The sequence below is a fragment of the Camelus ferus genome, chromosome 17 (assembly GCF_009834535.1).
Source record: "Camelus ferus isolate YT-003-E chromosome 17, BCGSAC_Cfer_1.0, whole genome shotgun sequence".
Taxonomy (NCBI): Eukaryota; Metazoa; Chordata; class Mammalia; order Artiodactyla; family Camelidae; genus Camelus; species Camelus ferus.
The window spans coordinates 30,784,803-30,810,659 of record NC_045712.1 but is presented as its reverse complement, the minus strand read 5'-3'; the positions used below and the strand labels follow the sequence as shown (position 1 = coordinate 30,810,659).

The 25,857-nt window shown below is 55.8% G+C and overlaps 1 protein-coding gene across 7 annotated transcripts in view; it reads right to left on the bottom strand.

Annotated features, from left to right (window-relative positions):
* Window positions 1–25,857, bottom strand: part of MGLL (monoglyceride lipase) — a 190,068-nt gene that overhangs the window by 12,762 nt on the left and 151,449 nt on the right. For 6 of the 7 annotated variants that reach the window (XM_032458807.1, XM_032458805.1, XM_032458806.1 and 3 more), the window contains 3 exons: window positions 10,354–10,490; window positions 9,137–9,247; window positions 1,440–1,529 (listed from right to left, as the gene is read on the bottom strand). In XM_032458807.1, coding sequence (XP_032314698.1) covers window positions 1,440–1,529; window positions 9,137–9,247; window positions 10,354–10,490 — 338 coding nt within the window. The remainder of the gene's footprint in view (window positions 1–1,439; window positions 1,530–9,136; window positions 9,248–10,353; window positions 10,491–25,857) is intronic. The other variant, XM_032458808.1, reaches the window with a different exon arrangement.

The window sequence follows — 25,857 nt, the reverse complement described above, 5'->3', positions numbered from 1 at the left end:
ACTGCTCAAGCCCCAGGGGAACGGGGAGCTCACTGGGATATCCAGCACCCGCTCCACTTCCCAGGGTCTGCAGGGAGCCAGTGGCTCCGTGATTCCTGGCTCCCAAGGCAACATGGGATGAAGGCAGGACAGGGCAGTTGCTTCCTTAACCCAAGGAGAACTGAAGGATGGCCGCCTATCTGTGGCCGGAAGCCCATGGCGGGGGGGGGGGGTCGCCCCTCAACAGAGCAGGCCAGGGACCCACCCATCTCCACTCTCAGGCTAGTCCCACCAGCGGGTGACCCCAGGCTTGTGTCCTGAGGAGCCTGGGTCTGCTCACCTGCAACCCAGGGCAGCCACCAGTGGATGAGGACGCGACACTAGCCTGGTGCACAGCATGAGGGTCCCGTCACTCAAGGGGAGGTGGGTTGGTTCACTGAGCGGCACCTTAACAGACCGACCCCCAGCCTCTGGGGCCTCGGACTCTGTGTGGCCCCAGGTGCCTCAGGCACACGAGGTCTGTGCCGACCCTGATGCCTGGTCCCAGAGGCAGAGATGGACGGTGGCACACCCCCAGTGTGTCTCTCCCAAGGCCACCTTGCCCTGCTTTCTGGCATCTTGGGGCTGGTTTGCTCTTACAGAGGACAGTGGATCCTGGGAGAGGGGGTTGGGGGGGTTGGTGAGGTGCCTCGTGATCTGACCTCAGCTCACCCTCTACCCTGCGGTCAAACTGAACCACTGGCTGTCCTGCAAATGGGCTCTCCGTGCCAGGGTCTTCACCCATGCTGTTCCCTCCACCGGGAACCCTCTTCCTCTCACCCTCTCCAGCTCCTAAGCCCTGGACATACGGCATTAGCCTGGCCTGAATCCATTCTTCTGTCCTCTGCTGGCCTATCTCGATACCTCCCCCACCTCCACACTTCCCCCTCACCCCCAGAACTGCCCTTCTCTGCTCTCAGGCCATGAGGTTGGGTAGAGCTGACACTGCCCCCTTTCCTGGACGAATACCCAGGCTTGGACCATCAGCCTTGAGGCTTCTTGGGAATGAGGCCAAATTAGGGGATGGGAGAGGTGGGGAGAGACAGATGGTGAACAGGACTCTGAACCCCTGGGTCCAGCCATGCCTGAAGCCCTTCGTTATACACTCACCAACAAATCCCTCTTTTTGTTTAAATTGCCTTGACTTGGGTTTCTGCCACCTACAACCAAAGGAACTGTGGCTGATACACACAAGCCTCATCTGGTCAGCTCCTCTGCACACCCGGGCACCTCTCAGGCAGCACCACCCAGCCCTTCTCACCCAATCCTGAAGCCACATCTGTGTGTCCTCATCACTGCGCAGGGCCTCGGCAGAATGGTGGTAAAAGGCCGTGGCAGAGATGAACCCCAATTTCCCATGCAGGCTACTGCCTTCACCAAGTCATCAGCCCCCAACTGCCCACGTTTTCAGAAAGACTCACCTCTGCCTTATTCCGCGAGAGCATGCTGGAGTCAATCGGGCCCAGGGACATGTTTGGCAGGACAAGGTTGAGAACTTTCGCAGCAAGGACCTAGGTGGGAGGGGAGACGAGGTGAGTGCGATGGGACCCCGCTCAGCTCTGCCCACGGGGCAGCTTACAGTCGATTAAGGAGGATGACGCCTGGACTGGACACTGGCCAGGCCTGTTCCCGGGCTGGGCAGCCAAGGACTCTCCCGCTCTGACAGACAGCTCACTGGCCTGGCTCCCTCCACTGATGGTGAGCCAGGCGGGAGGCAGCTGCCCTGGGGCCGCAGACCCCACACCTATTTTTTGCAGCTCCCGATTCCATGTTGGTCCCCCACCCCCGCAGTCACACGTGGGTTGTGATTCTGAATTACTTGCAGGAGCCACTTAGCTGAGCGCTTGTGCACAAGCCGCTTCTCAGAGGATTCTCAAAAGACAGCAGGAGCAGAAGCACCCAGGCACCTGAGGGGGAGGCAGGACCTGCCCTGATCAGAAAGAATTTGTGATCATCTGGGGAAGCAGAAACCGTCACCAGGCTGATTAGGTGTGGGGCAGAGGGAGAGGCCCATCTGGGTCCTGGCTGGACTGCCCCAGGCACAGGGACACAGATCTGGACCCCACTGGGCCTGTTCCCTCAGCTGCCAACGGGACCACTGTGTCCAAAGGTACCGATACACATTAGTGCTTAATACACGCTCATTGAACGTGACCCTGATCAGGTGCGGACCCTCCCACCCGCTCCTCCTGCGGATCTGGTGTTCACCCAGGAAAAGTGTGAACCTGATCTCACACTTGTGCCTGCAGAGGGGTCTGTTCTGTTTCTGTGCTGCGCAGACGCCCGGGATGAAAGATGCTATTTCAAACACGAGCTGCGAAATGCTGAAATTAGAATCACATGGAAGGTGTCACGCAGCGGACTCTCCGTCTATGCCGAGGGCGCATCACAGAGCTGAGAACTGCTGTCCCCTCAGCCCCTTGCCACATCGACCCAGGAACAACCTTGGGTATGTTGGGCACCGTCCTAGGTGCCCAGTCTCCTGATCTTGACACAGACGCCATGCAGTGAGGTTTTATCCTCATTCAACAGACGAGAGAACAGGCTCCCGGTGACGGTGGCGGCTGGCTGAGGGCAGAGTTCTGGGATGAGGCCACTCTCTGCCTTCGTGTCATCAGCCTCTGTGAACCCCCTTCTCCCTACGAATGTGACTGAGAGCCGAACCTCGCCTGAGGACAATCAAAACCAGCAGCCCCAGGTGTCCTCCCTGGCGACATCACTGCTGCACCCCAGCCCCTTTAACACGTCCTCTCACGTCTGCCGGCACATGCCTGATGCGACCCCCCATCACAGCTGGTTCTCAGATGGCCGAGTACCCGGCGGGCTTTGTTCCCAAAAGAACACTAGGGCGTGAACCTGTCCTGAGACCCACATGGTTCAAGGACGGCACCCTGGCCGGCAAGACCACCGCAGCTCACTGCACCCAAGCTCAGTGTCCAGGCCAGCAGACCTCACGTGTCCACGGACGTGCCTGGCACTCTGCCAACACAGTGTAGAAGCGTGTGGCACCCCAGCTTGGAACTCTGTGCTAGGGCCGGGCTGTGATCTGCCGGCAGGTTCAGGAGTCAAGGTGGGGTGTGGGCAGCTCCACGGGCAAGCTCGAGCCTGGAGGGCTGGGGATTCCGCAAGTTCTATGGAAGGAGAGGATCTGGGTGTTTCCAAACACAGAGCAAAGGTCTGGGAACTCCAGGAACTGGGGGCTCCTCTGGGAACCTAATTCAGGAGTTGGGAGCTGTGTGTCCAAAGGGTAAAAATGCATAAACGACAAGGAAGCACAGGTAAGAAGTACTCTGCGCTGCAGAGAGGCCACGGGCCCAAGGCCCGGCCCCACCAGCCTCGCTGCCGCCACGGCGGGCTTGCAGGGCTTGTCCCCTCCAGCGAGAGGCCCAAGGGCTAAGTTGTCAGGGAACCCCGATGCGGCTCAACTTCGCAGAGCCTACCCCCAGCACCCTGCTGCTCTCCCGAAGGTCGCGGGGGCTGTCGGCTGACTCCGTCTGCGACCCTGCCATGCCCAGGAACCGCGGGATGCTGCGCATGACAAAACAGACCGCACGGTCCAGCCTGGCCCAGTCTGCTGGCCTCGCCCGGCACAGCGCCCCGAAGGACACAGCTGTTTTCAGCAAGCAGCTTTCTATCCGCTCACTATTAGAGACTGACAGCCAGGAAGAGGCCCAGGGACACACCGCTAGGGCCCTCACCCTGCTGCCAATGTGAGGGACAGAGACCACATGGCACCCACGCCATTTCTCACAAGCCTGCCACTAACAAGGTATGTTCTGCTGCCCACATCACCAATTCTGCGTGGACCTGGGCACAGCCGCCAGCCACCTGTGAAGGGCCAGACTTACTTTCACCCTTGCGTCTCTGCTCCTACCACAGGCACCTCTTAACCAAAACACTCACACCCCAAATTGCCAAGGCATCTGCGTTTTTGCTAAGCTTCCCAGGTGATTCCAAGATGCAGCTGGGGTAGAGGGCGTGTCTCTGACCCCCACAGGTTGGGACCAGGGACACAAACACATGACGTGTAAGCCGCCCTTTTGAAGGAGCCACAGGGAGAGATGTTTGCACCACTCTGACCTTCAGCTCTTTTTCTAAACTGGCACAGTAAGTTCCAACTACCTTTCTAACAAGATTCTCAACTGGGTAGAGGTAAACCTTTGATGACAATAATGTCACAGCAAAAGAAAAAAAAATAAGGTGCTTCTTATCCTCTTCCCCACCAAGCCCAGGAAAGGGAAAGAGCCGTCACATGGGGAGGGCACTCTGAGCGGCTGCTCAAGACACTCACTTTCTCTGCTGCGCTTCAGAGTTTATTCCATTAGCCCAGTGAAGTAAACTGATGGCTAACGCAGGAGAAGAAAGAACTAAGCAGACGGGGTGGGCTGACTGTGGCGACAAAGGAAGATGAGGTGGAGGAGGGTCCTGAGGTCATGCGGTGAGGAAGCAGCGGGGCTGGAGAGAGCTAGGCACTCCCTATACCAGAAAGATCAATCTGTCCAGGCTTCCCAACACCACCTTCCCCGGCCTCCTTCAACTGCCAGAGCCCCGCACCTAATTCCACAGGGAGACAGAAGCGGCAGAGGTGTGAGGGGACGTGGCTCACCCAAAAACGACGTGGAATCCGAGATACTATGGTTCTCGATGTCATTTCGACCAAGTGTCCCAAACTCTTCAGATAGCCCTGTGAGAGCATGGAAAGAGCCCCAGATCCAGCTCAGGAGAGGGGCGACCCTGGATGGGCCTCTGAGGGAGAGACCCCCCCATCCATCGTGACCCTAGTAGGCAAAGTCAAGTTTATGCAACCAGAGTTGACGCTAACTCCACAGGGACCCCAGACCCACGACAATCAGACACACCTGTCACTGGACCCCAACCCTGGAAAAGAGAGGCAATGAGGTGGAAGAATCTGTCTCGGGGACTCAGAGCCTGACAAACTTGGGTTCGGACCTTGGTTCTGAATCTCTAAGAAAGCATGTGGTCCTCAGTTTCTCCATCTGTAAAATGGGGATTTTGAAATGAAGTGGAAAAGCTGCTGGCAGCTGCATGAGATCAAAGTCCACAGAGCTCGTCCCCAACTGCCCTTGTGGTTTCTGGCCCTGAGGAGAAGCCCCAGTCGGCCCCAGTCGGAGTGGAGACTCCAAGCAGGAGGGGACCTGAGCTCAGCAGCAAATGTCACGTCACAGCTGGACCTAGACCACTTCACCCAGGATGAAGGAGGACAACTCTCCAGGAAGGGAGGTCCCCTCCTGCAGAGCATCAGGGCAGCAAGCCACTGATGGCAGCCCCATCACTTTAAGTACCAGTGACTTGCATAAGTGCCTTTATTGACCCAAGAGGTTTTAATGGCTCCTGAAGATCCTTTCAAGCTTCCGCCCCTTGGCAGACTTGACACAGGAAGGTAATTACAATCACTCTCCCCTGGAGCGCTCCAGCAAGCCAACCTGGGCCCAGGGGAACACAGCTGCATGTGGTGCGTGGCAGGACACAGCCCGGGGCTCTGCTGGGCAAGGAGGGCACCCCCACACAGACTAGAACAGGAAGCTCGCGTGCCTTACAGAGGAGACAACGCCCCTCAGAGCATTGCTGCTGCCAAATCCCGGGGCCGGTTCATGGTCACAGCTGAGTTCCAACTCCCCAGGCCTCTCCTGTCTCCACCCTGTTCCAAGGCCTCCCAGACTCTGGTGACTAAACAGCCGAGTGACAGGTGGGAGGGGCTCGCGTTGAGGGCAGCTGACCCAGGGCAGCTTCAGGCAAAGGGAGCGTCCTTCTGGAGCACACGCTGGTCTTGAGGGAGACAGCAGGCCTCACCTCGTCTATAAATTGGAAACAACCTTCCTTCCTCACAGGATGGTGACGGAGAGGAAGTAAGACTTCGTGTCTGGCATGAGTGGGGGATTCACAGCAGCCCCTCGCGGCTTCCCTCACCTGGCCAGCTGCCCTGGTTGACAGGGGTCGGTGTGGGAGAAGCATTTGTAGGCACTGGGCTGGCCTGGCTCCTGCATCACAGACCCCAGGCCCCAGGGGACAACCTCCAGGCAACAGGCAGAGAAGGTCGTTTAGCAGATTACCCTCCTGGCAGGCTGAGCCCTGCCCTGACCCTAGGCAGAAATCCAGGGGGACTGAGGGTTTTGCCCCAGAGAAGGGGGTTGCTCTGTCCTCCTAGGGAAGGGTCCCTCAGGGTGCAACACCTACTGGGCAGCAAGGGGCCCACTCCACCGCTGCCTTGCCCAGGGCACAGGACGTGGGACAGGCCCTGGAAAGGGCCTCGTTAACAGCAGAGATTTGTTCTGAGACACTAGATTTCTGTTTCTAAATTCCTCCTGCTCCAAACACCTCCTGAGTACAGCGTTGAGGGCCCCTGCCCCCTCGTCTCCTGCCCAGACTAAATACACCCCAGCTTGTTGACCACAGAGAACCAAGCAAGAGCCGGGGTGGGGATCTGGCTTTGGGGCGGGGGGCTGCCATCTTCCACATGCCTGGCTGTGCTCCAGGGCTCAGGTGTCTCATGCTGCCGGCTTTAATGATTTTGGAATCCCTCCCTCAGGAACTCGCTGCTGGGAAACAAACCCCTGACCTGTCAAAGAGCCATGCTCTTGGAGAGAGGTCACAAGGTCATGACTCAGCTCCACTCTCTGCTCCCCAAAAGTGAGACTTGACTGGGGAGGACCCCTCCACCACCACCTCAGCCAGAGGGGGTCTCTAGGAATCTGTCCTTTGGGGTCCATAAGAGGGAACAACTGGAAAGACCCAAAGGTCAGTCAGCGGGGCCTCACCTGACACAGGCCCATCCCTGCAGGGGCCTCACCTGACCCAGGTGAGGAAGGAGCACCAAGAGGTATCACTAAGCAAAAAGACCAAATAAACCCCAACCCACAGAAACAAACAGGCCAACCAAAAGAACCACCAGGAAGCACAGAGAGAGTTTCTACCACGTGAGACACAGGTGTGTGCACGTGCGGAGATGCACAGACTAACTGCTGCCCAATTCCACCGGGAGGAGTCTGCACTGCACCCCCCCCCTCTTTTGAGCCCCATAAATGTATTATTCTAAAAATTTTCAATTAAGTTTTAAATAAAGGTTCTGTGAGACCCATTCAGAAGGTTGTCAGGCAAGACTTCACCTGTGACAGGGAACCCAGTCATCTGGGGCGGGCAAATGATCACAGAGTCTGTCAGCGGAAACTGCTCGAGATCCAGGGCGGCAATGGCTCTCACCGTGGGGAGGACGTGTCCTCAGGTCTGGGGGCAACGGGAAGCCTAATTTTTCTTGGTTAACAAGAGGAGGCCTGCACCCCCCGGGAAAGCTGGCTCCTGGTTTGACAAGGCACTCTATCAGCACGAGGCTTGGAAAGGCCATGCTGGTGGCTTTGCCCAGAAGCCCCACCTCCGCCCCGGGGACTCAGGGGGTTGAGGGGCGCTTCACAGGCTCCACCTCGGGGCCCAGCCGCCCCAGGCCCCTCGTGTACTTTATCTGAAAAGTCCCACAGTCCTGGGCTTTTCTCTCAGGGAAAACGCCAGCTACAGAAAACGTCCGCTTTCTTCTCTTGGGAAACGCCGTCGATGGGGCGTGCACCGCCCCAGATTCACATCCAGCACGCAAAGTGTGTCCTTTCCAAGCTTCAGTGGTCCTGACCATAAAATGTGGGCCATGACCTCTCCCAGGGGTGAGGATGAAGCCAAGGAAGATAATGCAGGTGTGAACACCACACGTGCCTGGCACCCCAGGGCAGAACACATCTTCCCCGATCCAAGCACACGGGAACTCTCCTCTGCTCTGAGATCTCGCCTTGTTTATTCCACTCAGACAAGATCTGGCCTCACGCGATACAATCGCAGCCATGAGGGGAGCCGTCCAGGAGGCCGGGCTCCCAGGCCTTTCTCAGGGACTAGGAAGTCGCCCGGAGCACTACCGGGGGTTCCTTGAATGAACTTACTTTCCATGACAGAAGCGGGGGTCGCTGCGGCCACTACTGCCACACGCAGCAGTGAAGTTTATCGATGGTAGTCGATTTCAGAAAGTCAGTGGTGGTTTCCTTAAAATGGAGTAAAATTCAAAAGAGCTGGCCATGTCTCCTCTTCAGCATATTAAGTAAACCATTGTTCTTTGATTAAACTATCGGACAGTTTGAAGCCACGCACAGGACCTGCCTGCCTGTCTCCAGGGCGGGGATAAAATCTGTGGCTGTGGGCTGGAAGGGACACTGGAGAACATTTCTATAAGGTTTCACCCCAACGCTGTGTTCTGCTGTCTGGGTGGTCAGGAGAGCTCCAGAGGCATCACAGTGCAGGCGGCTCACTGATGGTGCAGCTAGGGTGCAGGGGTGCTGCCCCGGCCCTGGGCTCATGACCCACCACCAAGAACTGGCTCAGGAGGCAGCAGTCCTCGCCCAGCGCTGGGGAGAGACTGACCGTCCCTTGGAGAGACGTGGGGCTGGGACCCTCCCCCCGCACTGGGTTCTGTGTCTCTAAAACCTCAGGTCCACAACGTGTCCACAACCCACACCCACAATCCGGCAGCCCTGCTGAAGCCACAAGCCTCATCTCCTTCCTTGGGGGAGAAGGCACCTGTTCACACATCCTAGCAGCTCGAAGCCCCAGCTTAAAGCACGAACCACTGGGTGCCCCACCGGGGAACTCTACGCCAGAAAAACGAAGCGATGGGTTCGTCAGAATCAGAGGGAAAGTGCTCGGGGATGGAGGAAGCCACAGTGAGGACGAGGGACCCATCGCATTGCGAGCTCTGTCCACCTGTCCACCTGTCCACTCACTGTGCACCGTGATCGAGGTTGACAAGCGGTCCATGGAAACCAGTGTGAGCCTGGCATGTGCCCTGGTAACAGAAGGCCCTCACTCGGTTCCTAACACGCGTAACTTTTCCTCCTTTCACTGTTCACCAGCAAAACACGCACAAACAGGAAGCCACTTTTCTTTTGTCTTTGGGGGGAAAACACACCCTTAGCTTGAGAAACAATAGAATTCCCGGGACAACAGTGTTTGCTCCTTGTCCAAACCTCGTGACAATAGCACGAGAAGCCCCTTCCCCCCAGACTCCGGCTAGGAACAGCCACTCTGGGACCGAGAAGCTGCAGGACAACAAACCCTGGAGCGTGCTCACCTTGAAGGTTGTTGCGGACTCGGGGTTGGCGAGAACCAGCGGGGAAATCAGAATCATGCCGGAGAAGTGGCCCGGCCTGTCCGCGGCCGTCAGGATGGCAATGGCCCCTCCCTGCAACACAGAATGGGCAGAGCTGTGGCTGCCGGCTCCGCCAGTGCCCTCACCGTGCCACCACGGGCCCTACCAGGCGGCAGTCCCGGCCCAGAGCCTGGGGAGGTCACCTTGGAATAGACACCCTCGAATGTTGGATAAACTAAATCTCCAATTATTTTATTACATGTGTTTCTTTTCCTCCAGGTGCTTCAAGAGCAAACATTTCAGAAGGATGTAAATAAAGCTCCTGCTTGTGGGCTGCAAGTTAAACAACAACACATTTCTCCTTCATCTCAAGCCAAAAGCTGGCAGACCCCCAAGTCATCCGTTCCATCAGGTTTAATATGAGATTTTTAAAAATCTGATGATAGTAAGAGATTGATACACCTTTTTTTCCTAGTTCAGTAAAGGTCCCAGAAATCTAGGTTCCAAGAAAAACGCCTTGTAAACATGGGTGAGGGTTAGGCCTTGGCGATTTGCTGCAGCCTAAGGTAACTTGAACTGAGGGCTGAAACCACAAATGCTGACAGGCCAGGTGGTCACACGGGCGAAGGCCTGCCCGGGAGTGAAAAGTCCCCGAGCTTTCAGCATCGCACAGAGCAAGGTTCTGTGCCAGCCGGCACGGCAGTGGGCCTGCAGGCAGTTCTGGCAGGTGGAGGAGCCCCAGTTCACAGACTACGCCTGGCTGCATCTTAGAGGGTTTTATATACTTAAAAGGTGAAAAGGATTCTGAATGACCTTTAAGGACCTGCTCCCTCGGGACTCCGGTCCTAGGTCCCGTCTATCCCGAGTGACTCTGAGATGGGCAGGAGGCACTGTGCTTCTCCATGTGCTGACTGCAGGCCCCGCCCCGAGACGTGGCTGTGCCGGTGGCAGCGGTGTCATGTCCTGTCCTGTGAGGCCCACCGGAGCCCCTCAGTACAGACAGCAGGCACCCCCTGGTGCCTTGGGCCTGGACAGGAAGGGGCTGTCTCCAGGACACTGACCCCAGGACCTCCACGTGCAGGCCGAGCAAAGGCGATGTGCTCACCGGGCGGAGAGCCGGGGTAGGAGGCTGGGAGTCCCCTCTCACCCCGGGCCCTCACTCTCCCACCACCGGGTCCTTCCCCACGCGGTCTACTCACCATGGAGTGGCCCAGAAGGAAGACCGGAAGCCCGGGGTGGTCCTTCTGCACCAGGTCCACGTGTTGCAACACATCCCTGATGAAGACCTGGAAGTCAGACACGACCATCCTCTCCCCCTCGCTCTGCCCGTGGCCGACTGGAAGGGAAGGGAGACAGAGCCAGTTACAGAGGCTGACACCTGCCAAACCTGCAGTTTCCTTACAGAACTACCAGCCACTCTTTCTGGAGGGCCCGGATGGAACACCCCACTGAGCCCTTCCCACCACTCCCCAACATGGGGATTCTTTTCCCCACAGTTGACAAATTAGTCAGTTAAAGCACAGAGAGGTTAAGAAACGTGCCCAAGGTCACACAGTCAGAAGTGACGAACCAGGATGTAAGTACTGCAAAGCAGGGGGAGGGTACAGCTCAGTGGTAGAATGCATGCCTATGCGTGAGGTCCTGGCTTCAATCTCCAGTAACTCCGTTAAAAACAAAGAAAATTACTTCCCTGCTCAAAAAATTTAAAATAAAAAAAAATATTGCAAAGCCTGTCCACGCAGCCAGGATGCCTTCTTTGTGGCCGTTTCCCAGGGATAAAGGAAGGACAGACACACGGAGAGCTCTCAGAGCCTCAAGTCCCACAGAAGCAAGACCGAAGACGCACAAACTTCTCTGGGTTTTCCCAGCTCCTTGACCCTCACAGTTGTGTTTCCAAGAGTGAGCTTCTCACCAGGTGGTGCTGCACCCAGTCACCTCACTTTATAGCTCCCGGTGACAACAATGTGACCCACGTGACAGAGGAGTCAGTGTTTGCCAGAAGTCTGTTCAACGAAGCAGCAATAAAACCAGGTCACACTCTCCCCTCCTAGATTTCATCATCTATCCCCCAGCTCTGTCCTGAGGGTCCCTCCACGCCCCTCTCTGAAGGACGCCCGTCACTACAGAAACCACGTGCCAACTGTGGCTTCCAGATTCAAGCTGAGCCCGGCTGACGTGAGGGTATGAAAACTGCAGAAGAGAAAGAGCTCCCAGAGAACACGGGCGGCAGCCGGGGACCTGCCTGACCCTCCCACCACCTCTGCCAGGGAGGCGCGGTGATGATGGCCGATGAGCGAAGCCCTCACTTCACAGACAGACAGGGAGGCCCTGGCAGCGGCAGGGACCAATCTGCCACCCAGACCTTGGACTTGGAAATCCTCCAGGAGGTCAGACCACAAAATCCCACTTCCTGCCGTCTGCCTCTCATGTGCCCACCAGGCCCTCCGACAACACAGCCTGGGGGCCGGCTGCGCTGTCACCCACCCTTTTGCCCCTCTGAGGGTTTTTTCCCTTCTTAAATGTATTTTCACTTTTTATTGTGCTAAAATACACACAACACAAAATTTACCATCTTACACATTCTTCCAAGTGCACCACCCTCCAGCCCCAGACTGAGACCTTACACTGGCCGGCAGGCGCTGAGCTGCATATCCCAACCCGACCAAAATCCATGAGCTGAAGCCCTAAACCCCACAGGGTGTGACTGCATTTGGAGACAGGGCCTTTAAACAGGTAATAAGTGAAAGAGGTCCCCGGGGTTGTCCCGACCCAACCTGATGGTGTCCCTCTACGGAGAGGACAGCAGGACACAGACCCACACAGGGACGCCTGTGTGAGGACGTGGGGGGAAGGTGGCATCTGCAGGCTGAGGAGGCCTCTGAGGAAACCAGCCCTGTGGACACTTCCGCTTTGGCCTTCCAGACTCCAGAACTCTGAGAAAACGAACTCTATCATGCGAGTCACTCCGTCTGTGGTACTTTGTTATGGCGGCCGGAGCTGACTGATACACCTGCTAAACAGCAATCCCCCCTCCCCTCCCCCGTGCTCCAAACACAGCTCAGTAATGACGTGGCCAGATACTGGGTTCAAAGTTCAAAACATGACAAATACGTGATAATTATTTTTCTGTGCGCTTGTGTTACTAATTTGAGATACGATTAGATTCATTAATTTTAAGATACATTTGCTTGCAACTACAGATTGTGCTGTTTTGCCTTTCAATTTAATTTTCCTTTCTGATTATGTAAACATCTACCTGGCACAACAGTGAGAGCTATGGAAGAGCAGCGGTCCAGGGCCGCCCTGCCCCTGCCCCTCCCCCCTCCCCTCTTGTCCCCGACGGGGCATCATTGTAATTACTTTGTGTTTTTTTCCTCAAAACATTTCTTTTTGTCAAAATAAGAAAACTACCTCCCTCCCTCCCTCCCTGCTATGACTTTCCTCCTTTCTTCACATAAAAGGGAGCATGCCACACACCCACCCTGCTCTATGCCAGTTTCTTTCACTTTGAACCTTTTCTGGAGATGACCACGTATCCCAGACAGGCCAAGAGCCCCCCAAGTCTGGCAGGGCCGCACAGAGCCCCTGCACAGCTTCCTCCAGCCCGCTCTCAGCCAGTCCGCCTGTGTGACAGCCCAGCTCTTGTAACGGAGCACTTGGGAGTGTTTCCCTCCTGTGAAGGCGCACCTTCAGGACATTCGTCTAGATGCAGGGGTGCCGGTTAAAGGTGGGTGCGTGGGCCCTTTTGGGAGCTGCCCCCCAATCCCGTCCGCGTGGGCCACCCGCGGTGACTCTGCCTTCCTGACAAAGCGTGTCGTTTGGTGTCTGGATTTCTGCCACTAAGAGAGGGGAGAGAGGGCAGGGAGGACGTCTTCTGTTCTAAGAGACACTTGTGTGTCTTTTCTGCTAAACTGAGAATTCCTGTCACTGCTTGTTTTCTCCATCAGGGTCTCGTATTTCTTGGTAGTTAAGAGAGCTCTTTGTGTATTAGTTGGCCATTTGTCCTTTTGCTTCGTTTATGTTGTGTTCGGCTAAAGAAGGGTTTTATTTTAAAAAATTCCCTGCTTTCCTCTCCATGGCTTCTTAAGGTTTGACTCTTAGGTGTAAAGGCCCCCCCCCCCCAGGGTTACGGTGGAATGTGGCGCTCCTTCTGAGCTCTTCCATGGCTCCACGCCTTTGGGGGAACACACGTGACATGAAGCCCACATGAACCACATTTAAGCACGCCGTCCAGGGGCACTGAGAGCATTCACGTGGTGTGCGACCGCCCCCGTCCCGCCTGCAGATGCAGCTTCACCTCCTACACGTACCCTCTGATACGCCTGCAGTTGGTCGTGGTCTGCGGTGTGAGGTGGGGGTCCCTTTCCTGATGGGGCTTTTTTCCTTAAAATGGGGTGACTTTCACACAACATAAAGTTAGCTGTTGTCAAGTGTACCAGCTCAGTGGCATTTAGTACATGCACCACGTTCAGCCACCTCTACCAAGTTCCCTAGTGCAGATGGGTCCTAATAGTCTTCACAAAACTTACGGAAAAACCTTCATTACTTCAGTGAATTGTGAGGTCATCCTCATCATACACGAAAGCCCCTTTTCAGCTGAGTCTAGCCTACTTCTGGATTCCTGCTCAGCTCCGCTGCTGCCTACTCACAGGTCAGCCCTCACGGCAGCGCCCCCCTGACCCTGCCCGCCTGGTCGGCAGGCCCGGCCGCCCCGTGAGCTCCCCCTCGCCCTTGTCCATCACTCCCATGTTGACCCTCCTCCCGGTGTAGACATGCCCTGCTCTTCCATCTCCAGCCTGGCCTCTTCCCGGGCCTGGAGACCCACCCTACCAGCTGCTGGTCAGAAGGGTCCCTGATCACCCTGTGGGTCCTCAAATAGCTTCCAAACTCGCTCTGCTCCTGGGCTCCACACCATGCTCAGTGGCCCTGCAAACCCGCTCCCCAGGGCCCACACCCCAGCTGTCACGCTCTGGGCTACTCTCCTGCTGTCCTCTGCAGGGCCAGGCCCCAGACAGCCAGGGGCAGCCCCTAAGCCCAGAGCTTGCAGGAAGTACTCCAGCCAGCCAGTCCTCACCCCGCCTGCTTACCCTGCCTCATTGTTCCTTCTTGCAGAAACTGCAACAGAGGCTCCTGTCCACGCTCCCCTCGCCCTCTGCCCTCCAGCCAGCCCTGGTGCTTCCCTGTGTGGTGCCCAGGCCCGTCTCCTGTCCCCAGGGGTCTGTGTCATTGGCAGTCATCTCTGTGTCGGTGTGTCTGTCTGTATCATAAGTCATCTCCATGTCTGTGCGTCTCACACACCTGGTCTAAACCAGCGCAAGTGCCCCTGACACCCTAGCACCGCAGCCCGTACAAGGCGAGTGCTCAGTAAGTAACCCTCTGTCCAGTGATTAAACCACCCCAGTTTCTGGGTCTCACTACAGAACACTTCTGCCTGGAAATAACTTTCCACGCTGCCACCCTGCAGAAAGGAGATCACAGGGAAGGGCCCAGAGAGCTGCCAGCTTCAGGGCTGGATGGGGAGAAACGAGCATCTGCCTTCCCTTTTCTCAGGTGACCAGTTCTACTGAGTCTCCTTTTCCCACAGGAGGAAAAGCTGGTGAAATGCAGCCTCGAGTAGAGAGAGAGACACAGCATTAAAAAAGCAGTGATGACGACACCTGGCACTTACGAGGCAGGTTGTGACTCACACAGCCGTTCTCCCAGAGCCTCCTTCGCTTGGTGCTCAGGGCCCTGCCAGTCGAGGACTCTTTCCCCGCTTCTGGCTCAGAAAGCTGACCTCGGACAGACTGGACAGGGTGCAGCCTTCCTCTGAGAGGCCGGGCAAGGACTCGAGGGCTGGTTTTGGAGCCCAGACCCAGTGTTCTTATGACACAGTTCAGTGCAGAACATGGCCAGGAAGCGGGGCTGCAGAGACTGAGGGACCCAGGGTACACAGCCTTCCCACGGCGGACACTGAGCCTCAGCACAGGGAGCACAGCCCTCCCCTGGGAGGCTGGCCGGAAGTGCCCGCTTTCCTTACAGATGAGGGGACTGAGGCCCGGAGGGGCTGAAACCCCGTGAGGGGCCTCCTGGTGGGGCTGGACCTGACACAGGGAAGCTGGTTCCAGAGCCCCAGAAACCATGGTGCCTCGGGCTGCCTCTGTGCTTTCCTATTTCCCTGGAATGACCTGAAACGTGTCCTAGTTTGATAATCAGGGAAACGTAGGCAGATGACCCCAGGTGTTCACAGCAGGCGAACGAGGCAAGTCTAGAACAAGGAGATGGTCCCCACTGGACGTTGGTCAGGGTGCCCGGCTCCCAGGACCACCGTCCACACAGCGATGGGTCCGCCACAGGACCCTAACTCCTCATCACATGCTGCCGGGGGAGGCGGTTCTGTACAAATAGGAATGTCTCATTTCTCACCTCTGCTCCTTTGAATGCGCCAAGTAGACAGCATCTCTCAGACCCTCTGAGGGCCTGTGGGATCTGCTCAGCCTGCCAAAGACACCGAGACTGTGACAAGATGAAAGAATGAATTTTGAAAAAGGCTCTGGTCTTGGCTTCCACCTCTGGGTAGAGATCCCATTAGGCCTTGTAATTATGCCCGTCAGCCCAGCCAGTGGGAGTCCTCTGCTCCTGATTTTCCAGAGGCTCTCTCCGGTCCCGAGGCCGAGGCTGAGCCCAGGCCCTGGGGAGGTGGCTTCGGTTTCCCTGGGAACACCTGACCAATAAAGGGTGGGCTTCCTTCCAGCCCAGCAAGGGTGCTGGCCTGCACTCCTGCCAACCCCCAGGAGGTCAGCACACCGTGGTGATGGTGGTGGGGTTCCCACAGGACGTGCGGTTCAGGCCAGTGAGACAGATGGTCACTGTGGAGCCTCTGGCCTCAAGAACCCCAGGACTGGATGGGCAGGAGCCACGTGTAGGAGCCACAGCCATGCAAACCCAAAGGGAGAATTAGAGCCGCCTGGATGAGCGCCAAGGTGGAACAGAGCCCTGTGGGAGCAGGAGGGCCCCGACAGGGAGTCACTAACTCATAGATGTTACACAGAGACAGACTGGTACTACCGCTTTGGAAACAATTTGGCAAGGTTGAATTCTACCCGTTACAAGCCAGTAACTCCGCCCTCAGCACTCAAAGGCGCAAGAGAAGCCACAGGTGCCTGGAGACACGGTAACACTGTTCCCCACGTGGACACTGTAGCTAAAGGGCCTGCTCCACAGTAGCGAAAAGTGAGTAAACAAATGGAGCAACATGCATGAACCTTAGAAACAAAACATAGAGTGGAAAAAGCAAGTATTCAAGCTTAGCCATTTTATAGAAAGCTAAAAAAATAAAAAAGCAAAATCAGACTGTATATATTTTTAGAGCCAAATCTACGTGATATAAGCATAAGATAACAAAGCAAGGGGATGAAACACACATCTTAAGATGGTAGTTACGCCTGGTCACCTGCCCGTTCGTAAAACCGGGAGACACCTACTTGTCTCATCACAAAGGTGCTGGGAACGAATGAACCAGCACAGCACACTGGCACGCAGTGGGTCCACACCAAACCGAGCTTCCATCCCTTTCCCTATGAACGACCTCAGGGAGAGCATGGGTGAGCTGCCCCGGCGTCCAGCATGCTCCCCCAAGGGGCACTTGGCTACGCGTCCCGCCTGCGCTCCTGTTCCACTCCCCAGCGACGCGGGGCGGCGGGCCCGCGTCCTCAGCAACTTCATGGCATCCTTTCACCTTGGTTTCCTTCTAACTAAAGATCCGCAGGTTAACATGTAACAGAGCTTTTCTCCTCAAAACGTTACGGGAGGTCTGCTGTGCCCCCCCCCTCAGACGCGGAAGCCCTCGCGTGGTGCTTTGCCACTCGTGTGGCACTTAGGGTTTGTAACCCACAGAAGAACGCTGAAGCTTAACCTCTATTGAAACCGTGACAAACACCACTTTTAAAAAGCAAAGGAGACTGCCACGGTGAGGTGAACTGCATTAGAAGGCGCGCAGGTTCATTTCTCCAGGATGGGAGACATCATACTTTTCATGCTTAGGAAGTGGAACCTTCTGAAAGCTTTGGAGACACTGAAGTCAGGACCCCAGAGCTTTCCTGAAAAGACAGGCGGTGGGTCAGTGCTTCTCAGGCAGAGTAAACGGAAGTGATCGCAGAGGCAGCATGAGGAAGGGCCCCTTCTGCCCTGGACAGAGTGACAGCTCTGCACCCTTACACCGTCGTGGACTGAAGAAACGCTCTGCAAATTCAAATTCAGCCAAGATGTCATGAAGGTGAAAAGAGGAGGCTCCTCTGCTAAGGACTTACTGCATGTCCGGCCCTATGTCAGGACCCTGGACCCGTGACCACTCTTGTTGGAGAACAACAGCCCAGGGCTGGGGGAGGAGTCCCCACCCTCTTCGAGGATGAGGAGATGAGAGCCAGGGAATGCTGGGAAACGGAGGTCGGGTGGAGGGTAGGGGTCTGGAGTCGCTCCACCTCACCCCCCGTGACCTCAGGCAGGTGACTTCACCTCGAAAGGCTCCGCTTTTCCCCTGCAGAAAGGGGCGCCCACACAGCCACATCCCAGGGGGCAGGGGGCAGGTGAGAGTGCCATGGGTGGCCCTGCATGTGGCACACAGCAAGTGCTCAATAAACACTGCCTGTGCTGGTGGTCTGGGTGAGGGCAGGGCTGGGACACACAGCAGCCCTGTGTTCTCCGGGCTGGAAAACCCACTGGACCGTTTCCAAGTCCAGGACACCGACTCCCCTAGGATACAGTGCAACCACCCACTGCTCCTTAAAGTGGCATTAATTACGCATTGACACGATCACTGCATACGGTATCAAGCACGCATTAACATGACCGATGCACACGGTAGCACCAGTCAGCACATGAGAGCACGGCCAGCGGGCTGGTGGTTGCAGGGAGTTTGGAGGTGGGAACCCAGGCCTTCCTGTTGACCCTCAAGCAAGCACAGGAGCAAAGCAGACCTCAGGCCTCCACTCCTTAAGGAGTTGATGGGGGTCCCACATGATAACCGGCCTCAGGCGGCCTCCACTCTCCAGTCTTGTCAGAACAACAAACAAGGTGAAGGCAGGCCTTGGGCAGAAGCATCTGCCGGCTCGCAGGCCTCCCACCAGCCCCAACCTCCTGGGCCTGCCTGTGAGGGCTGGAGACAGGCCATCTGGCCCTCACTGCCCACGCCCCGCCATCCAGGCTCGGCCCCCTGCACGGAGGGCGGGGCTCGGTCCTGCAGCGGCCGGCCTGGCATGGGAGACTGCTCCCCGACGGACCCAGCAGGATGGGCGGTGGCCTGGCCTCTGCCAGCAGGGCTCGGAGTCCCCTCATGCCATTGGGCTGGGTGACTGTGGAGAGGGGTGGCAGCCACAGCCACGTGGGGCAAATTTAAATGAACTTCAGTGAAAACTATTAAAGCTCAGTTGCTCAGTCCCAGCAGCCGCATGCTAGGGCAGAGGGAGAATGCATCCAACACCACGGGAAGTTCCGTTAGGCAGCGCTGAGAACGATTTCTGTTGGGGAGGTGCCACGCGGAATGAAGAAAAACACCTGTGTCCACTGGTCTGCATTTAAAATACTGTTTGAATCACAGAGCGCTGCATCCTTTCTGCGCTTGTAGCAGTCACAAACGTCCAAGGCAGATATTCGAGACAAACCAGGAAAGCGCCAAGCAGCCCCAAATGTGGGTTAGGGGTTGGTTTTGGAACCAGACAACCTCAGACCTAATCTGGCTCCACCGGGGGGAGGCCTCCTGCAGGGTTCCAATTCTCTGGACCTCAGTTTCCTCATCTGCAGAGTGGGGAGAACAGTGGTCCCTCCCTCCTTGGATTGTGGGCAAGATGACCTGAGATCACCTGTATGAAGGTGGCAGGTCAAGGCTGGACACAGATGAAGTGGACAGCACATACAGGTTGAAGAAATGAAAAAAAAAAAAAAAAAAAAAGCAACAAACCAGCCGGCCCCGGTCAAGCAGAAGTAAACAGAATCCGGTCGCACTTCTCTGGCTACCAAAGTGAACTGTAGGAACTGACCGGGGACACCCTTCAGGACACATCGTTGGGAGAAAAAAAAACTCACATTGTGCCTCCATTGTCACCACTTATGTTTTTAACAACCCACATAATCATACTGTTTCCTTGGCCCCCGGAAGGCCGTCTGTCCTGCCTGTGGCCTTGGACACTCTCTCCTGGGTCATGGGCCCCGTGGCTCCTCCCCACCAGCCGAGTTCTCCCAGACTAGACAAAGCTGCCTGGTAGGTGATTACCGTGTCCTCTGCAGGGCATGGGTTCATGCTGGGACACCCACGACAGGGGCCTCGCAGAGGGGCAGGAGGTACGGATGGAGGTGGGCGTGGGGTGCCTTCCGGCCAGACATTCAGAAAGCATGAGGGGAGTCCTCACTCAGTCAGCACCGTCGCCTCCCACCTAGGGGATGTGTGGGCAGGGGGAGGGGCGGTCAGGTCTCTGTTGACGAGGCTCCCCGGCCACGGCTGCTGCGGGGAGAAGCTGGAGGCCATTCCCACTGGACAAACATGTCCCAGTTACCTGCCGGGTGCTGGGTCTTGGCCAGGCTCTGGGGCTGCAGTTGATTTTTAACTCAACATGTATCGCACAATGAATACTGTCCCCACGTTGTCACATAATTTGTACTCGTGATTTATACTGACTGCATGAGATCCCATCAGGGGATAAAAATCACAACTCACTCTACTTTCAGTGGGGCAAAGCTGCCCTCAATCTTGGCTCTTGTGAATAACACTGAGATGAACATCTCTCTACAGATGTTTTCAGAACTGCTGGATAAACTTGCCAGAGTGAGATTTCTCTACCAAAAAGCATGAAAACTCTGGGAAGCCTCCTTTATAGAAGCAAAACGCTCTCCAGCTTGAGGACTTCCGTTGCCCAGCCACGTCTGGAGCTTTGAATCATCGTGTCCTTGCCAGCACAGAGGTAGAGCAAGGTCCTTGTTTATCACAGGAGGCAGCAAACCGCTTTCTTCCCACTGTGGTACTTTGCTTCCAGGAAAAAACCCTACAGAAAGCCACTGTTTTGGTCTGAAGAACACGTGGTCATATAGTTTTCTTTCTTTTTTTTTTTTTTCAAGGCAACTCGTTTCTCTATCTTTGGTCAGGAGAGTGCCATACCACATACTTGTGACCCAAACGACTGTGCATGAAGCCATGGAGGCTCGGGGCCGACCGCCTGGGCGCCTGGCCGCAGGCGGAATCTGCACTGCTGGAGCCGTATCAGGCGCGCCCTAAAGAGAGGTGGCAGGAAGCCCGCACACCAGGCCGCCGTTTCCAGTTCCCATAGATTTCCCAGAGACAGCTGTGTGTTTCCTGCTTTCAGCTTTCCCCTCGGTGCTTTGCATCCTCACAAATCCTTCCCGTTTCAGGCTGCAGCGTGATTATGCCATTTAAACGTAGCTACCACCGTTTCAGAGCCCACTTCCAACGAAAGCCTGGCTTGTTCTCTGCGTTCCTGCAACGTCCCACTGCAGAAACGCCATGAGCAGTGGCACGCGGCACCAGTTTCAGGATGTGAGACCAGTGACAAGCAGAAAGTGAAGGAAGTGCATCCTTGAGCGAAAAGGCCACCAGAAGAGCATGTGTGGTCATCAGCTGACACATTCCACTGATGCCAGAAACGTCCTTGCTAGGTTGTGAGAGCAGAGTGTGGGACAAAAGGACACTCAAAGTCCCAGGGGAAGGGACCACAGGGGACCTGGTCCAGGCTGGACAGGGACTTCCTGCCGCCTCATGGGCATCGGTCCGGGGGTTGGGGGACGAGGAACACCATGGGATCGGGGAGGCTCTGCTTCTGTCTCACTCTCTCTTTAAAACACGTGCGTCTGGCAGAAAGTCCAAGATCGCAGCTTGCTGGCCTAGAAAACAGTTTGTTTCCCTCAACAAAAGCCATTTCCTCCTCTGCTGTTTGCTAATGGTCCAAACTTCCATCATGGACACTTGGAACATGTTTTCGTCTCCCCAACTACCACTGCACTGAGCGCCCCTCAATGGAAGAAAACTTCTCCCCTTGTGCTCTCTGCAGCATCCCAGCACAAGCTCGACTACAAAGGATGTAAAGAAATTAATTTCTCTACTAATTGACAACAGCTTGAAAAAGGTATAAAGATGCCAGAATTCAGCATATGGGCTACGGAAACACATTTCGGCTCAGAATTTTCTTTTTTTTAAGCTGTTACAACATGCTTTATAATGTAAGCAGCTAAAAGGCTGTTAACAGTGCAGCGTTTTAGAAATAATGCATTCTCAGGATTTCACATTTATAGAGTTTATTTGAAAACATCCTACTCTCCACTGCATAAATAAGAGGAAACAGTATGACAAAAAGTGTCACAACTATGGTTCCTGGAGTCCAGCGGGATGATCTTTCTTTTGTATCAAGCTGTGGAATGATGACGGTTCTGGAGAACAGGGCTAGACTGCCTCCACCGTGGGATCGGCCACCACCCTCCCACAAGCCACGTTCCTTTTCTGTCTTCTAAGGTGGTGGGACTCCAGGGCGATCCTGGGATAGCCAGAATCATCCAGAAATGCCAGACCTTTCCGAGGAAAGGTGGTACATATGAAATGTAATGTGCCTCTGGCTTGTAAACAGGCAACAGCTGTGGGGAGGGGAGAGGCTACAGAAACTTCCAGGATGTGATGAGATCAAGGAATAAAGAGTCTGTGACAAAATAACAGGATGCCCAGCGAGTCCTGAACAATGCTTGAGGCAGATGACAGCTCCCCGAGAGCAGCGTCCCAAGGGTTTGAACCTCAGAAAAGGGCTTCATATAGGAAAAAAACCTCATGTAACATCAAAGGGGTGGGCAACAGTATGCCCAATCCGGTAGATTCCCGACCTGACCTGGCTTTTACAGATGCTTCATTTTTAAACTGGTTTTCTCCGTGTCCTTAAGATTGTCTTCATTTTTGCTAGAAGACAGATTAAATAGACTGTGTTCTGACTCACATGTTTTCCTCTGCACTGTAAGCCCCTCGACTGGCAGAGTTACTGGAAGAAGAAAGAAGACGAGCTTCGGCAGGGGTCTGTGATCGAGCCCTGCCCGCTGCACAGTGGCCGCGTGAGCCCGGCCCCGGCCCCACTGCTGTGCTCAGCCCTCCCATCAGTTCGTATCGCCACGGCTGCGAGCTAGCAGGCTGCCGAAGGGCTAAATGACAAAGCAGTGGTCACCGTCCACGCCAGCAAGCCATGCTCTTCCCTCTTCCAACTTTGTGTTTCACTCCTGCAGTGGTGACTCCAGGAACAAGGCCTGCCCCAAGATGCCTGAGTCCCAGCACGGTGTCTGTCCTCTCCAAAACATGGCCCCTACTCAGGCCACGCAAGTCTGCAGGAGCTGCACCCAGAGCAGCCCCCTGGGTGCCCACCATCAGGAGGGCAGAGGGAGCAGCTGCATGGGGCACACCTCCTACAAGACTGGCTGTAACATCTCCTATTTTCACCCACCCTGCTAACAAAGTGATTGTGACTTTTCTTTTCTTCAGCAAACGTGAAGAGAGTTGGAACAGAATGGGACACCCCGTGGCCAGGGCAGAGGTGGCTCAGACGGGAACAAGTCAGGGGATGAGAGGGGGAGGTCCGGGGAGCCTATCCTCCCTCCCTCCCTCCCTCCCTCCCTGCTCATGGGTCCACACCCTCCTGGCTCTCCAGTCTTGCACTCCTCCTGCCTAGCAGTTTCCACAAAACCCACCTGGTCTGTGGGCCTTGGGGGGACCCACTCCTGCCCCTTCCCTCCTCCCTTCTCATTTTTCCCCAGGAAGGGGACTCTGCTAATCTGATCAGCTCTGTTCTAGACCCTGACATAGCTGCCCTTGCTAGGGAGGGGATCACTATGTGTTAGAAAGTCCTCTCCCTGCCACCCTACCTGTCCCCACCTCCCTGCAGGAATGGGGAGCTCCTTGGGCCCCTCTTCAGCTCCTGTCCCTCGATGGCCTGGGGCTGGGAGGGAGGGTGAGCACCAGGGCTGCACCCCGGGCCTCTGCTCCCAGTCCTCCCCAGGCACCAGGCCCTGTGCACGTCCCAGCCTGGAATCGCTGGCCCGCCCCTGCCCACAGAGCTTGGCTGTCCGGTCTTATCCTGTTTCCCCTCAGGAAGCCCCCAACTCCTCCCTGTCCCCCAGGGTCTCAAATCTCATGACAGCACAATAGTGCATTTACCGCTACCTTGCAGAACCACATGTCCAGAGATGCGCCTGGGGGTGGGAGTGCCTTATCTTACATCTGCATCTCCAGGCTTACAGCAGACTCTCAAGGATGACAGGGTCTTGAGAACCAGAGATCATGGGTCACAAATGAGAGGTTCACCCTAGGTCAACTGACAGCTCACAGAACTAACTGCAGGGTCTCAGGCCTGGCCCAGGCCAGAGCACGTGAGGAGGCCACAGCTTCCTGGTAAAACCCAGGGCCCTTTTCCTCCTGGGTTTGCACAGAGAAGGCGTCTGAGGGACAAGGGGGCCATGTTGGGTGGTCTGGGACACTGGGCCAGCAGTCTGGGAAGTAGGAGTCCCCATCCGGCCCCCACCTGCTCTGGGCTGTTAAGAACGTGGTCTCCACGTGCTCAAGATGCTGGGGTCCCAGGTTCCAATTTCAGAAGCAACTTACAAATAAGCAGAGGGAAGTGCAGAAACCGGGGGAGAGTGGCACGTGAAGGAGTGGAGAGCATCTCTGACAGCAGTGGAGGCTGCCAGTGACCCAGTGACCAGTACAGGGACATCTGTCCACTCGGCTGGCAAAGCCCCTGGTCTCAGTCATTTCCACACAGACACACGCAGACACACACACTCACACACAGACACGTATCACAGATATACACAATACCACATACACTCACACACAGACATCATACACTCACACACAGACACACAGCTGAAAAATTACCACAAAATGGGGAACTGTCTCTGGGTAATCAACTTAAGGTTTAGTTTTTTTGTCCTTTTTCAATATTTTCCAAAATTTCTACAATACACTGGTATTTTGTCATCAGAGGGAAAATAAAGCTTATTTTTTAAATGCCCTGTGTACGTAAGAACCGATACGTGAGAGTGAGAACAGGCAGCAAGCTCTGCCATCAGCCCACGGTCAGATCCGCTGGGATAAGTGACTATAACTGGAGTCAGTGCTCAGTTCATGCTCGCGCAGGGCAGCGCCCCACCGGGGCCGCACGCGGTGTCGGGGGTGTGAGGGGGTGCTGGGCCTGGGGGGCCAGGGGATCGTGACAACCAGTCTGAGGCCCTTCACCTGAGCACTGGTGAGTCTGTGGCCTGACCAGAGCTGTCACCACCACCAAGACACAAAGGGCAATGACAAGAAGCAGCTCCAGGCAGTGCTCTTCATTATTCTGCCATCTCTGCCTTCTTGGAGACATGCCTGAGAGCTGCTCGGTCACCTGCTAGGCTGGCGGGAAACGGCTGCCCTTCCCGCTCTGCGGCAGCTCCGCAGCTCCCCCCGCCAGGCCTGACCCCGGGCTCAGGACTTCCTTTGACTAGAAACAGCGCAGGTGATGCCCAGCCAGGTCTGGGTCCAGCCTCCAGAGGTCTCGCTGCTTCTGGAACCCCGCTAACTGGCCAACAACAGAGACCAGCCCAGCACGCCACAGCCTCGGCCTGTCACCTGCCCATGACTGCCAGCCATCCAGCGGAAGCCCGGGCCGCCACACGGACCCGTGGGCCCAGGACCTAGAAAAAAGGCTGTTGCTTAAGCTACTTGGTTTTGGTGGCTTGTTACAACAACAGCTGCTTGATTAACTGTCACACTGTCCTGGGTGAGAAAACCCTGGCTCAGCTTAAGCCTGCCCTCAGAGAACTCTGTCTTGGATGGTGAGGCTCTGGCAAGAGACTTGTTCCCTGTGATGGACACCAGGGATCCCTGTCCAGCTGGGCTCTGCAGGCGAAGAGCCGTAAATAAAACCTGGTCAACCAGCACTGCCCCTACTGACTCTTCGATTGTTTTTCACTTTAAATCAAAAACGCACGAACGCAGCCTCAGACCTGCCAGCCCAGGCCCTCGGACGGGCACCCGCCAGGCCTCTCTGTGCCACGCATGGCTGTGCCTCTGTGTGACCGTGTGTTACGCTCTGTTTCCTTCCATAAGCAGCACTCTATTTTCCCCTTAACAGTACGTCTTGGAGGCCTTTCCACAGCCAAAATGACAGATTTCTCTCCTTCCTTTCGGCCAGTGGGGTCCGAGCATGCCAGGTCTGGGCGACCACCCCACTGTGTGAGCACAGGGCTGCTTCTGGCTTTCCCCCAGGACAGCTTTGTGGACACACGGCGGACCCCTTGGGTGGACCCACTGGTCAAGTGAGCATTTTAAAGAGAAGACAGCAGCAGGTAGAGACTCCACAGTCGCCTGAACTGACCCTTCCGCAAGACCAGTCAAGCTTCCCGGCCGGTGTTTCTGGGGTCCCTCACCTCCTTGCCACCCCCCTACAGCTTCAAGCCCACGAAGCACAGGACTGCCAAACAGTTTTATCTCTGCTGCCTTAATCTAAAAAGCACATGCTCTGAAGTTGCTATATTTATCCAAAAGGGGGAAAGTCGCCCTCCACTTACTTGCTCTGGTGCCTTTGATTTTTCTGAGTCAATGGTCTTGACTTAAAAAGATTTTCCACTGTTTCTGATGTTTATAAAATAAACATCAGGTTCTCATGGGAAGAAGAGGAAAGGAGTCACTGTGAAAATGGGAGACATAACACTCA